The sequence below is a fragment of the Aquila chrysaetos genome, chromosome 22 (genome assembly GCF_900496995.4).
Source record: "Aquila chrysaetos chrysaetos chromosome 22, bAquChr1.4, whole genome shotgun sequence".
Lineage (NCBI taxonomy): Eukaryota > Metazoa > Chordata > Aves > Accipitriformes > Accipitridae > Aquila > Aquila chrysaetos.
Window position 1 is genome coordinate 18,606,024 of NC_044025.1, and position 13,867 is coordinate 18,619,890.

The following is a 13,867-nucleotide window of genomic DNA, read 5'->3' on the forward strand; positions in this document are numbered from 1 at the left end:
ATTGAGCAGGAGCTTATGTCACTGGTTTCTCCCTAGCTCTTTTATGAGGAGCTCCTGTTAGCAGGTCTCAGCCCCCTCACACCAGCCGGCTCGGGCGAAGGCTTTGGGGCACAAACTCCCTGTGAACGGCAACCCAGGGCTGGTATCGGAAAGGCAATTTTTGGAGAACCACGGAGATGAGCTCTCTGGGGTTGGCGAGAGGCAGGCAGGGCCACGGCAGTGGCAGAGAGGGCTCTGCAAAATCAACTCACCCCTCTCCGTAGGGATGTGTCAATAATTTTGCTTAGATAGGGCTCGTGTCTGGCGCTCATTTATTTTACTGCTGGAAGCCACAGCATAGTAGTGAAGAGGGTATTTTGTAGCTGTTCCTCCGGTAATGCTGAACTCCCATGGATTGTGCAGAATCACAAGGAATGGTCCTATAAAAACTGTCAAGACTGGGAAAAACTCAACACCTGATGTTACACCTGCAGTGCCATCGAAGGCAAAACTTGTTGCAGCCTCATGTCCAGGCCATCGAAGGCTGAGCCTGTCTGCCTGCCACAGGAGCCGTGAGTCCCCAGCGTCCCCGCCACGAGGCACCCACCCCTCTCCCCACATCATCCAGCCTGGAGGGAGCCAAACCCCCAAACCCAGCACCCCCCAGGGCACTTTCCTCCCTTTCGTCATCCCCAACACTCAATTTCTCGGTTCCTGCCATCGCGTGCTAACGGGGGACTGCGCTGGGGGCAAAGCGGAGCCGTGCAGCCAGCCCCGCTCTGCTGATCCCCATTGCCTGCACGACCGGGAGCGGGTCAGGGTGGCTCGTTCCTCGTCATCTCAGGCGGATCGACCGCTGCCATCACGGCCATCGTGCCCGGGCTTTGGGGCTGTAGCTCTGTACCGGTACAGCCCGTGCCGTGCGGAGGAACGGCTGCCTCTCCGCAGGTCTCCTCTTTCCTTCTCCCATTACCCAAAGCCTTGTGGGTGTGTTTGCGTTAAAACTGCCAGACAAACCCGAGCGGGTTATTCCAAGATGCTAATCGGCATCAGAGCCCAGAAACGAGCCGCTTCGTTCGGAGATATCACAATCCATTTCCTTAGCGCGGGTCAGTTTGCTCTGACTCGGAGCAGCCCCTTTGCTACGCCGAGGCTGCTTGATTTTAGGAGGAGGGAGCTGGCAGGGAGAGCACTGGAGGTCTGGGCTCTAGTCCCAGCCTTGCCACAAGGTTTCCAAGAAAAGGACCCGGGCTGTGATCCTTTCTCAGCCCACAGTTTCTCTCAACGGTGACGTGCCTCTCTCCGTCAGCGGCTGCCTGCAGCGCAGGGCTAGCACTGGTGGCTGCGCTTCTACCCGGTCAGCGAGCAGAAAGGACAGCAGATATTTTCTGAATTATTTTTAATCATAAATGTTTCTGGTTTATTTTAATGAAGGTTTGAAGAGGAGGTTGTGGGCAGAGCTCTGACAGCCACCAAGGATCATGTTCCACCTAAAGAGCTTTTAACTTTTCGTCTTCTCATGATCTGGCAACGATTTTTCTTTCATGACTTCCACAATCTCTCTCAATATGCCAGTATGTTCATAACAGTGATGTTGCAACCTGCAGTGAGAGAAGAGCATGGTAGAAAGATCTCCAAATACCATGCAAAATGGGAAGTGTCATGTCTAATGCGTACAGAGAACTGAACCCTCTGCAAGCACCCCTCCATTCACCCGGCAGGGCAAGGAGCAATGGAAAGATCCCAAGTATTTTGCATGACGTTGAGCCCCCCCGGCTCTGCAGATTTTCTTTAACATCCTTGTAAATATTTTTCTCCCAAAAGATCAGGGGAGAATGGCAGAAGCGCAATCCAGGACTGGCTCCGCAACGTGTGCCATGTGCACAGCAAAACATTTTCAGAAGCACTAGTCCTAATCAGTGCATTCAAAGTATGGGGGGAAAATAATACAGAGACTCCTGACAGTAACCGCAGTCACCTGGGGAATGGGGCAAAAGGGAATTTTTGATATCCAGGAAATTTTTTCTGGACTCCAGGCCAGACCACGGGTGTTTTAAACAATAGGTACCAAGCTGTGATCGTAGGCTTGCATCACATTAAGGTTAACCTAAGACATGTAAAACTCAGCAGTCTCCATTTGGGGGATTTGTGGGAGGTTTTTCTGGTTACAGGGTTTAGACTCACTGCCTGGGGTTAGTCGTTCCCTAAACAAGATCCAGAGAAGTCCATTGCTGAGGCAAAGCACAGGTCAGCCTGGACTGCTGCTGGAATAAGAAGGCAAGTCCTCCCCTCCTGTCTCCTCACCTCCCAAACTTGGGTGCAAACATGTCCTCCAACCCCACTGCCCCCATAAATCTGGGATACGCTCTCGCCTTTCTCCCAGGGATGCTGAGGGGTGAAATATGGGAGCCAGAAATATGGGGGCACCCGGGACTCGGCGAACCCCAGGACGTGCCGGGGCTGGGGCGCAATAAGAAGCGACGAAGAACAGTGAATTTGCCAGCAGGAAACTGAGCCCATTTGTGATGGACACCGATCCCACACCGACACTGCATGGTGCTGGGAAAGGGCGTTAGCCCTCCTGGCGGGGAGGAACGCGGTCCCGTTTCTAGCACGTGCCGTATGTTGGTACCTTCCTAGGCTCTCAGCTCTGCTCGTGCTGAGACCGGTAGCATTTTCTCTAGGGAGAACAGCCTCAAAATGTCCATTCATTCTAAGAAAATAATTCCGTACATCAAAAGGGCATCTGTTTTTGTAACTTGGAGTCTCTCTTGTAGTCACCGGCTCCACTGCTACTGACCTGTTCAGTGTGTCATCCTGGAGGTCCAGGAACGGCGAATACAGATCAATAAATGGGACGGTAAAACAAAGACCCTCTGTAATGATGATACTGGAGTGGCGCAAAGTCTTTTTGATGTCATCCAGCAGCTCGCTGAAATCTTCACCTTGAGTGATTTTGTGCTGTGAAAAAGAACAAGCCCAGGAAGAAAACGCCATTAGCAAGAAGGAGGTGACACTTAGGACTGTCCCCCTGCAGACCCCTCCACAGGCTTCGCACCGGCTGTGGGCTGGAAACGGGGTTGTCTGTGACCCCCATCCCCAAGGCACTGTTGGAGCGGGCAGACGTGCCAGGCAGTGCAGGAGCTCCTGGGTGCCGACGGGATGGGGATGCCTGTCCCAAGGGAGGCAGCCCGGGGTCTCCCCAGCACCCACCCAGGCGGGCAGGTCCTGCAGCTCTGCAGGGACCCCCACCCCTGCCCTTGGGGTGGCACCCAAACCACTGACCCAAATCGGTCAGTCTAGTACTCGAACCAGTGATTTTCTGGCCCAAAGGCAAGAACACTCTCCACCAAGCCATCCTGAACTGATTATTTTTAAATTACATTTGCTAAAAGCAAGAATGAGCAGAAGAGTTGGGGGAAACAGGGAGTCACATTGCTCTAATCATTTACATTTCAGTGACAGCTTTACTGCATTTATTTCAAGTCAGCTTTGCAAAAGCCCTTTATCAAGCAGCGCACAGCTCTCCTACAGATGCTGCAGCATGTGTTTCAACCCCGTAGTAGCATTTTGGATACTTCGCATCAACGGGCTGCGAGAGTGCGGGAAGGAGCATGACCTCCCTCGAGTGCTCACAGAAAGCCAGTCCAAGCCATTTCTGGACAGGGCTCTTGGCTTGACATGACCTAAAAGGATTTCTTTTTAAACTTCTCTTTGAAGTTAAACAAACTCAGACAAAACCCATCAAAACCAATTAAGAGTTTTTCTCCACCTTTCTAATACTTTAACGGCTATGTGCTATCATAATACTCTTAGCTGCACAGATGATGAGCCTACCAAAAAGGCATATAGGATCTACAGCCTGGATTATTATAAAAATGGGCAAGGAAAGAAAAAGAAATTTTTCCTTCACTTCATTCACATCTTGCCCTGTTAAACACCATCCAACATTTGCAGACAGTGCTACCTGCCCACAGCTGACCACAGCCCACCTGCTCCAGCGCGACTTGGTTGCTCACGTTCTTCCCCTCCTTTTTCAGGATCTTCTGTTTCTTGGCCCTTCGCCGCTTTGCAGTCCTGTTCATGCTTCTGAGTCAAGTCCTGCCAATGCCAAACCGCAGGGATGCGAGTGAGTCCCCGAGCACCGCTCACAGCTGGTGGGTCAAGAGACCGGTCAAAGAGACTTGGGCTTCAAAAAAAAACCCCTGCTCCAGCCCCAGCCCTGTGCAGCAGCGAGAGGTGTTACGCGGGACCACCTCGGGGCTGGCAGCCGATAGCTGCTGGGGAGCAGATGCCTCTTGCATAGGATTTGCAGTATTCCCCCAGCACTCCCAGCTGACCCCGGCCCCGGCTCCACGCAAGGATTCGTTGCAGAAGGGCCAGAGGCAGCTGCAAGACCACGAGAGCAGCCCTGGGTTAAATGGAGGCAGAAACGGGTCGTGGCTGAGAGGACCTGGGTGCAAAGCGTGCACCCAGGGGACCTGGGGGCTGGCTGTGCTGGAGGAGCGGGAGCTTTTGGCAACGATGGAAAAATAGTCAAAGCAGGAGTGTAGAGATGACCCAACAAGGGGAGCGTGGGAAAAGATACACTTACTCTGCTCAGGGACTGGGGACTTTGGTATCCAGCATGTTTCTAGCTGCACCAGAAGCCAACTTCTGCAAGCAGCGAAGCACCAGCTTTCCAACCAGAGCCTGCTAGCTGGTAGCACGCACACCCGCGCGCACACTCAATGCACAGAGTTTGTATGACCTGGGTTCTGGTAATCAGAAGTGCAATCAACATATTGAAGATGATGAAGTTGCCCAGCAAGATGAACATGACTATGAACACGTGGCTGCTCGTAAACCCTTAATGATCCACCTCGCGCTGTAAGTCTGTCCAACCATCAACCTGCAAATGTATTTAAGCAGACCAGAGAGTTAGTTCCAAACCACAGCATAACTCACAATCCATACGAAATCTTCCTCTTCTTTTTCTTTCTTTTTTAAAACCGATCACAGTTTCTCTGTTCCTCAGAGGTCCAGGTTTAAATAGGCTAGTACAGATCTTTTTGCTGTCAGCTTCCGAGATTTTCCCGTCTGAATTTGCAATACTGGATAGGGAAGTTTGTCTATCAAAGCAAATTTTCCCAGGGATCTGGAATATGAGTTCACTGCCAAGCAGTTCATGCTCTCCCTAATGAAGTCACAGATTAATCAAAGGGCTTTTTCAGCAGCACTCCAAAATCTGCGCTTTGCCGTTTGCCTGAGACAGACTGGAAAATGCTGCTGTACTTACGGTTACTAAACTGAAGAGCGTGAAGAGGGCAGCCTTCAAGCTGCCCCAGTTTTCAGCATCTCCGGTTTTGGGATCTCCGTACCATCCATGTCCCAAAATGGCAAACACAAACATCAGCAGGAACAGCAGGATGAGGGCATACATCGCTGTCTGTACCGTCTGGCCAAGAGTCTCTGTGAAAACACGCAAAAGGAAAAACAAATGTGTGATCTCTAGGTGAGGGAGATGCTCGGTGGGGATGAAGGCTGGGAAGTGGGGCTGGGGATGTGGGAAGTGACAGCCTCCCTGGACCACCTCTGAACCAGCTCCCTTGCATGCATCCACAGGGCTGTACTGGGAATTAAGGAGAGGAAAGGGGTAACTACCATGGTGCATGACACCATGACAAAATCTAGAGGCTCTGGCTGTGCATCAGCCTCTTGGACAGGAAAATGGCCCGTGTAGGGCTCAGTGGTGAGTAAGTGCTGCACAGTGGCGAGACCAAGGGCTACTTGGTCCCAGAAGCATCACTCCTAGCACACACGGGCTTCTCACTGCCTTTGGAAATATGAGCAGGTTACTAACAGAGTAACAGATTCCTGTTGATACAGGATACAGCTGTTCCCAAGCTTCTACATTAATAAATTAGCTGAATAAAAACGAGCAGTGCTATTAACCCTCATGCCTTGGGGTCTAAGCATAACCTGGAGGTAGAACAATATCTCTGCTGCCCTCACTGTCCGGCTGCTCGTCCCCTGCCATGCAGGGTGGGCCAGGATGGGAGACAGGAGTCCGCAGTCGTCTCTCATCCCTCTGTGGCTGCTCAGCCTGGGAAAGCCTCCTGCAAAGCCTGGGGTCACTGGGAAGGGACACAATATTGCTTCTGAGATCACCTCACTTCTTATAAAGACCCACATATGACACCAACATATACAAAAGACGCTCCTGGGAGTTGATGGGAGTGCTGGTTTGGTGAACTGAGCTTATCATTGGTAATAACTTTTAGGGAAATGGAAACTTTCCCATTAACGGCAAATGACAGCCAACCTCGTGCAGTCTCTTGCATCCATCCTACATTACCCTGGCGAGCAGGAGCAGCACAGGCTGGCTGCTCCCCTGGTAACATTGTGCCTGCTAGCGCTGGGGGTGTCTTACAGAGTGCACCCGTTCAAGGACTGTCCATCCATCATCTCCGACTGCCAACAGCATCTCAGGTTAAAGCTCCGAATCGCATTGTGCAGAGCTAGAGCAAGGGGCTCTTCCCAGCCTCCTCCGGCTGCCAACATCCCGAGCTTGTTCGGATGGGTTAGGGACTCCTGCAGCAGTTCCCTACTTTTGCGAGTCTTGCCTGCTCCAGATAATCATCCCACCACACTACGCCCGGGGCAGCAGGGAAGGGCAGCATCCAACGCAGAGACACCACGTGCAGCTGCGTTGCCCGCAGAACCATCTCAGAAAGCCCAAACCAGACCAGCCCTAAACCCACCGAGTTTGGCACAAATTCCTGGAGGAACCAGCGAAGGGTTTTCCTGCCTCCCTGCACACGTAGGTCTCTCCGGCAGGCGCAGCCCGGGACTAGCAGGGGAACAAAAGCCATTCAACCCCAAAAATCAGGTGACATTTTTGCCAAGTTATGTCATGGCGTCGGGCAGGTTTGGGCTGTGGCACATGGTCATAAAGAAAACCAGCCACCCAGAGCTGGGGGTGACAGGAGGGCCGTAAAACGCTCCCGGCAACTGCAGGCTGGCGAGTGCCTCCCGTGCAGGACCGTCACCTCATTTGTGATTGCCAAGGCTTCTCCGGCTGCTTCAGGAACCGCTGTGGAGTCCTATGAGCTTTTATTAAGAAGGAGCTTTGTGGTTCGCAGTCTACACAGGTAGTAAACTACATCGGAATTAATCCCAAATATATTTTTAAAAAAGCAGAAAAGTAGATTTTTTCTTTTTTTTTCTTTTTTTTTTTTTTTTACAGAACAACCTGGCATTTTTAAAGTTTATTTTGAAATTGAAATAAGGATGAATGGGGCCTACACTAAAACAGGGATTGCAGCTAACAGAACGTCTCTGTATGGAATACAACAAGGAAATTATTTCCTCAAGGTGGAAATTTATTGCTCCAAGGTGGAAGGCAGAGTGTTTTAAAGAGGTTTTTAATTAATAAAGGGAAACGTGCCAAGAATGTGTTGCATGTTTGAGCTCTCTGCATTAAATACTGCTAACCTGTTGAGGGCCAATTTAGGCTTCAATTAATAAATAACAATACACACAGAGGCATAAACAGCCTCGTGCACCTTCAGCAAAATGCATTTAGAAAGACCTATCACGTTTTAAAACAAATTTTAGGCAAAGAGGTGTTGTCTCTTGGGATGCCAAGCGGCTCAGGGCACTTGTCCCTTCAGATCAGGATGCAAAGGCAAGTACTAAACGCCCCTGGAGCTGGAAAGCAGCGGCGTGGCTTTGCAGCATATTTATAGCATCCCTGGAACAGGAAGGGACTGTGAGAACCTAAAGAATTTTCCTCTTTGGTATTTTTTTCCCCCAGTAATGCCATTCTAGGCATTCTCACCCAAAGCCAGGATGAAATTTCCCAGTGGCCCCGGTCCCTTAGGTGTTAAGTCCCATCGACCTCCGTCAAAACCTAGTGTTGCATGGCCCAGATTTTCAAAGGCATTTAGGCTCTTAAACTGCAGGTTTGTGCCGAGTGGGATTTTTTTTTCAAAGCACCTCAACATTTTAAGCGTCTCAGGGGGGAACGGTGCCAAATCTTATCCTACAGGTTTTCTTCCTCATGGTCCCCAGACGAGGCATCTCCTGGCAGTGAGTTCCACAAGTGCATAGCATGAGGCTCAAACCAACAAGCACACGCTTACCCTGATTGAAATGTCTCCCCATTTTGCCATGCATCAATTTGCTCTCTTATAATCAGCCAGACCAAACTGGGGCATCTGATCCCCCATGCTTAAACCATTCATTATTTCATGCGCTTCTACATGTCCTCCCTTCTCCCAGCGACACAGAATAATTAACATATAAAAGTCTGGTGATAAGTGAAGTTTACGATCCAAACTAGAGGAATGAAGGCTCAGAAGTGAACATTATAAGAGCCCTGTGCCCATAAACATCCCACTTCTGGTGGGCTACCCAGCCAATTAATTACACGCAGAAATGCTGGCTGAGCATTCATTGCCCACATAAGCTCCTTGCTCAAAAACAAACCTCCAGAGTCGTCAGGAGAAAACTAAGTAGGAGATGGTGTGCTGGAGAGAAAAATACACACAGACCAAGAATAGGACGTGACCTATGTTTTATAGGAGGTTGGGGTTTTTTTTTTTGCGTCTACTCTGCTGTAGTAAAAAAGAAAATCTCTCTTCTCCTTGGGGGAAGGAGAAGCAGAGGAAAAAAACAATGGCCAAGCCACGGGCTTCTTAAAACATCAGGAATGACTAGATTTCGCTTTTGCTCACAAGCTACCGCAAGCATCAGCCCCTCTGGGGCCAGGCGGCCCCGAACGCCTGGGTACAGCAAAGCCTCCCCCCGCTCCTGGGCTGGGGATCCCCCCTCTCTGCTGTGCCTTAACTAGCGAGCAGAGCTTTACCCTCATCCCGCCGCTGTACTTGATGAGCTTGAGTATGCGGAGGGTTTGGAGACCTTCGGTCGTCCCCTCCAGGTGCGTACGAGGGGCGATGTCCACGGGCAAGACGTGCGGGAGGAAGGCAATGAGGAGGATGGCAGCATCTGAGATGTGGGAGCCGCTCTTCCAGCAGGGGACGGGGTCTGCATACAGCTTCAGCAAAAGCTCGGTGGTGGAAACAGCGATGAAGAAGGCATCTGTGACCTGGAGAGAGGAGGCGGTGAGCCCGGGTAGCTGCCTGTGGCTGCCAGACCCTGCGCACCAAGCCAGCGCTTTCATATTAAATGTCCCCAGGACCATTTCAAACACGAGCTGAGCTCACCCCACCGCAGTCATCATCACGGGTCACTGCCCAGCACGGGAGGGTCCTGGCCGCATCCCAACACATCACGCACCCCATCGGCTCCTCGGAGCCGGGCATGCGCCGCTCGCCTCCCTGCACGGAGCCTGGTCCTGCAGCCAGAGCTCTCGGAAACCTCCGACGCTCGTGACTGGGTTTCTTGACATTAGCCAGGCCTGGCTATATATTACTGGGATATATAATTAAGGCTCAGAGGTTTGCGTACAGTAGCTGGCTTGTGTAAGACAAGGAAATCAAGGAGTGTGACCAAGAGGGATTTTTCAATGTGAAAATTGAGTATTAAAAGGGTGCTTAAACTAGCTGTGCTAAAACCGCAAGGGGGGGAAAGGGCTGCCATGGAAAGGACTGAACAATTGCATTTTAAGAATGATAATTATCGAATAAGTGAAAGGTTCTGAAGCTGAAACGCATTTCTTCCAAGCCTGGGCTGGTGCAGGCAATGGCACAGGGGAGGACAGCGGGCTGGCAGCCACCCTGAGGGGCCACGGGGGGCCAGACCCCCATTCCCCCCCATCCGTCCCCTCCTGGCCGTGGCACGTGGGAGCGTGCCATCGCACCTCACCTCGAAAAAGGTACCCCAGCACAGCCGGCAGCGGTAGTTGGTCTCCACGGCCAGGGAGATGGCGTTGATGGAGACGATGCAGATCACGAGCGTCGCGAATTTGCGGCTGCCCAGCAGCCTGCGCGGAGAGGGACAGAGCTTGGTGTCCTTTCTCCTGTCAGAAACAACAGCAGAGCTGGAGGGAGCTCTTTCAGTTTGCCGTCTTCTTTTGTTGGTTTTCCCGTGACCCACCCCAGCTGCAGATCCTGCTCCTGTCCGAGTCCTCCCTTCACCCAGGCTGAACTGGACCCGAACCAGCAGGTCCCCCAGCACAGGCATCACCTGGGGGGTAGCTCCGCACCAAAAGGACTTTGCTCCGGGTGTGCCTGAGCCGGCAGAAGGGAGCATGCCTTGCAACGGCCTCCGACAGACACTGGAAGGATCTAGTAAGAAAATTGGAGGTGACTTGTCCATGCTGGGAAGGGTCTGGATGCTCCATGTCCCACTCCATGAAATAGCCGGGTGCTCCTTAGCTTCCCCAAGCGACCCTTGGCGTGGGTGGGAGGGTGGAACTTGCTGTTTGATGTCACCACCTTACGAGGTCACTTCCAGAAGAAGAAACCACACAGGCAAGTGCTGGGGACAAGTCCTGGATAAACAAAATTTCTGCATTAGCAGTATAACAAGCAGACGCTGATTATTCTTAATTTACTGGGTTTGCATTGCTGTGTGTGTCTCAACCTGCTCTTACCTGGGGGGGATGAGCCAGGGTGATGCTGCGTGGACACGGGGCTCCCTCCTTCCCGGCATCCCGAGGGAACGGCCCGTCTCCGTGCCAAGGTGGGAGCAGCCAGCGGTGAAACACTGCCGGCCCCGCAGAGGAGCATCACGCCGTCGTGTCAACCTGGCACTAGTGTCTAACAGCAAAAAAATGCCGAGCGCTCCTATGATGAGGTGTGCGTTCGAGCTTTCGGGGGGGTAATCCTCCTTCGTGCACCGGTCTGGAAATGGTGCAGGAGCCCAAGCACAGACCGCTGCTCTTTCTGGGGACCCTTCCCAGGCTCCAGCATCCCCGCAGCCCGCGCCGGCTGGCCTGGCTCTAAGCAGAGGACCGCTGGCAGCCGTGCCTGGACTCTTTCTAAAGTTCATTTGCAAATGAATTGTCAGTTCCTCACCAAAGGGTCCAGCTCTGCAACAGATCTTCAGCACAAGCAGCGCTTACGTAAACACGGCCTTTGATGTCGGCGGGATAACTCACATCCATGTTTGCTTCTTGCCTTGGTTCCTTAGGAGAAAAAGTATTAACAATTGCCAATTTATTTCAATTAGTCAGCATCTCTGTGCTTGCTAGGCTGGATGCTCTCCGAGCACTTGTTCCAGGACACACACGTTTGGCTAATCCCGAGGCGCAGCTTTGAGTAAGCCACAAATATTTGTTTCTTGGAGCAAACAATTGTGAAAAGCCGAAACTAGCTCATGCAGAAGAACCCATTACCTTCAGTTAAGTGGAAATCCCTTCATTAACCTGAGGCTGAAAAGGCCAGAGGAGACGCACACACCTATAAGAAGCTGCAGAAAGTGCGAGGCTTTCAAAATTGTGTTTTGCATGACTGAAAAGCACTCACGGATGAGGGAAAGGCAGAGCAGGGCTGAGGACCTGGCAGGATGCGAGGCTGAGCATGAAGGCAGTGCTGGAGCAGGGATCAGAGCAAACACAGAAATTGTGCTCGTCACTGAAAACTAGGGATGCTGCGAGCATCTCTGACCCAGGGCCGAGCTATCTGGGGGACATAAACCAACTGAAAACTCCAGTCCGACGGGATCTGCCCTGTGGTTTTGCTCTGCTGAACCCCCAGGGCTCCAGGTGGGACCGATGCAGAGCCAGTGGCCACCGGCACAGCAGCCCGGACACATCCCAAGGGATGCTGTGATCCCTCCAGCCCCATCCTGGAGCCGGGGACGTGTCACAGGCAACGGGGAAGCATCTGAAAAGTAACCACGTCCGTCTGTCCTTCCAGCCTCGGGAAGCAGCTGGGTGAGGCTATGTCCTCGTTAGCCTTCTAACGTCCAAAACTGCCCCTGATGAGAGAGGTTAATTAACAGAGAACCCACCTCTCCTTCAGCCACTCCACCACCATGCCTCGGCTGCCAGTCTGGGCAGCCGGGAGGAGGAGGGAGGGCAAGAGGAGTCCTGGCACAGTCGAACTGAGCCGTAACTCACAAACCAAGATAGACTTTTGTTTTCCAACACGTTCCTGCAGAGCTGCCTGCGGGACCCCATCCCCAGAGCGCATCCGATGCCAACGCCACCCCTTGCAATATGATCTTTGCAGTTTACTGGACCTGAGCCCCCTCTTTGGGGGAAAGGAAAGGATTATTCGCTGGCCCTGTTTCAGAGACAGTCCTGTGAAGGTGTGATCTCCAGCCTCAAAGGACCTGAGCAGCGATCCCAACCACGTATCATGCTGCAGGCATCTTTCTTACCCTGCTCTCTCAGCCTTGAGTTTTTGCTTTTTAATTTCCTGTGGCCACGGAGCACCATCGGAGGGTCTCCCAGGGACAGCGTTTCCCACACGCTGTGGACTGGGTTGGTGGGGGACACACACCCGGTTAAATCAATCTCGACGCAGGGAAGTTACCTGCAAGGAGAAGGCTGTTTCATGATGAAAATCAGCCTTAAAGCAAGAAAACCCCAAACATTCCAGGGCAATATTTAACCTGGTGGCTGCTAGCCGTGAGCCGAACGTCGCAGTGAACAGGGAAACGTGATTAGTTTGCAGTTGTGCCATCCCGCATCGGGATGCGACTGTGCAGGTGCATGGGGAGCACACAGCAAGCTGACCCCGAGGAGAAGCCGGCATTTGGACGGCTGCTCGAGCCGAATCGGCACGGAACAGCACAGCTCCAGAGATGCCATCACCTGGAAAAGACCCAAACCCTGCACTCCAGCTACTTTTGCTCCGGGAGGAGTTGACAATGCTCTTCACAAGAGAAGGCGCCTTAGGCCAACTTTCCTGGCCCAAATCCAGCACCTGTCATTAAATCCTTGCTGTATAAATTTGCTGGGAAGTTCCAGCTCGGTCAGGGCGACTGTGCATCCCGTCCCTGTGGCCCTCAGCACCCTGCGCTCACCACGCAGCAGCGGCACACGTGCAGGTGGAGAAGAGCTGGGGAGATGCAGGAGCACAGAGTGGCTGCGAACGGGCTGCCGTGGATTTAGGGAGCTACGGGAAAGGGGGGTCAGGGCTCCTCGGCATCGCAGAGCATCCCTGCCCAGCTCTGCGGAGAGCGGCGAGTTGGGGATGCTGCCGAGATGGGGTGGGAGGTGGAGTTCAAAGGGGGTTCGTGGCATATTCGGGATGCGTTTCAGGAATGCTGGGAAGCCCGTCCAAAAAAGAAAACCAACCCCCAAATAAAAGGTGCTTTTATAAGGAAAGAAAATCCCTGGTGGCTGCAAGGCGAGGAAAAGCCGAGGAGAGCATCACTGCTTCCCGAGCCACGCAGGGAGCAAGCGGCGGCGACCGAACAAAACCAAGCGGGGCCGGAGGCAAAGGCTCTGCCTGGGAACCCCGAGGGAGCAGCACGGTGGCAGACCTCTTCATGGCATCAGCAGAGCCAGGATGTCCCTTGTGAGACTGCCTCTGAAGTCAGCGCTCGCTGGAAAAGAAAGCGGAAGCTGTTCATTCACTATTTTTATTTTATTATTATTAGCGTTGCACAGCAACGCTCACAAAAGGCACTCGCAGGTTTGTGGGACGCCCCAGAAGTTAACAAGAAATTGTGGCTAAACAAGTGCTGACCTAGAAACTACGAGCGTTTCAAAAGTCGTCCTCCTCTTTTCTGAGTAGTTTTGCCCCTTCACCAGTCAGGGATCCTCAAACCACCACAGCTGCACAGCTCTATGCCATAGCTGGACAGTACAGCTCTCTGAGCTATTAGTTGGTGGGGATTTTTTTTCCTCAGAGAATGTAAATAAATAACAATATTCTAAACTAAAGACCTCCCAGTAACTAAATATTACTTATCTTAAATTTATCTTAAAACTAAACAGCTTTGTCACATATGTACAATAATAAAGAAACAACCTACAAAGGAGGAA

At 52.1% G+C, this 13,867-nt stretch overlaps 1 protein-coding gene across 1 annotated transcript; it reads right to left on the minus strand.

Annotated features, from left to right (window-relative positions):
* Positions 1–1,403: 1,403 nt before the first annotated feature.
* On the minus strand, positions 1,404–11,906 carry CATSPER3 (cation channel sperm associated 3). Its single transcript, XM_041119416.1, is given in 9 exon segments — positions 1,404–1,580; positions 2,780–2,940; positions 3,972–4,068; positions 4,132–4,133; positions 4,634–4,870; positions 5,258–5,428; positions 8,831–9,070; positions 9,790–9,943; positions 11,881–11,906. Coding segments are annotated over 9 exon segments (1,188 nt in total). The 3' UTR covers positions 1,404–1,480.
* Between the last annotated feature and the right edge of the window lie 1,961 nt (positions 11,907–13,867).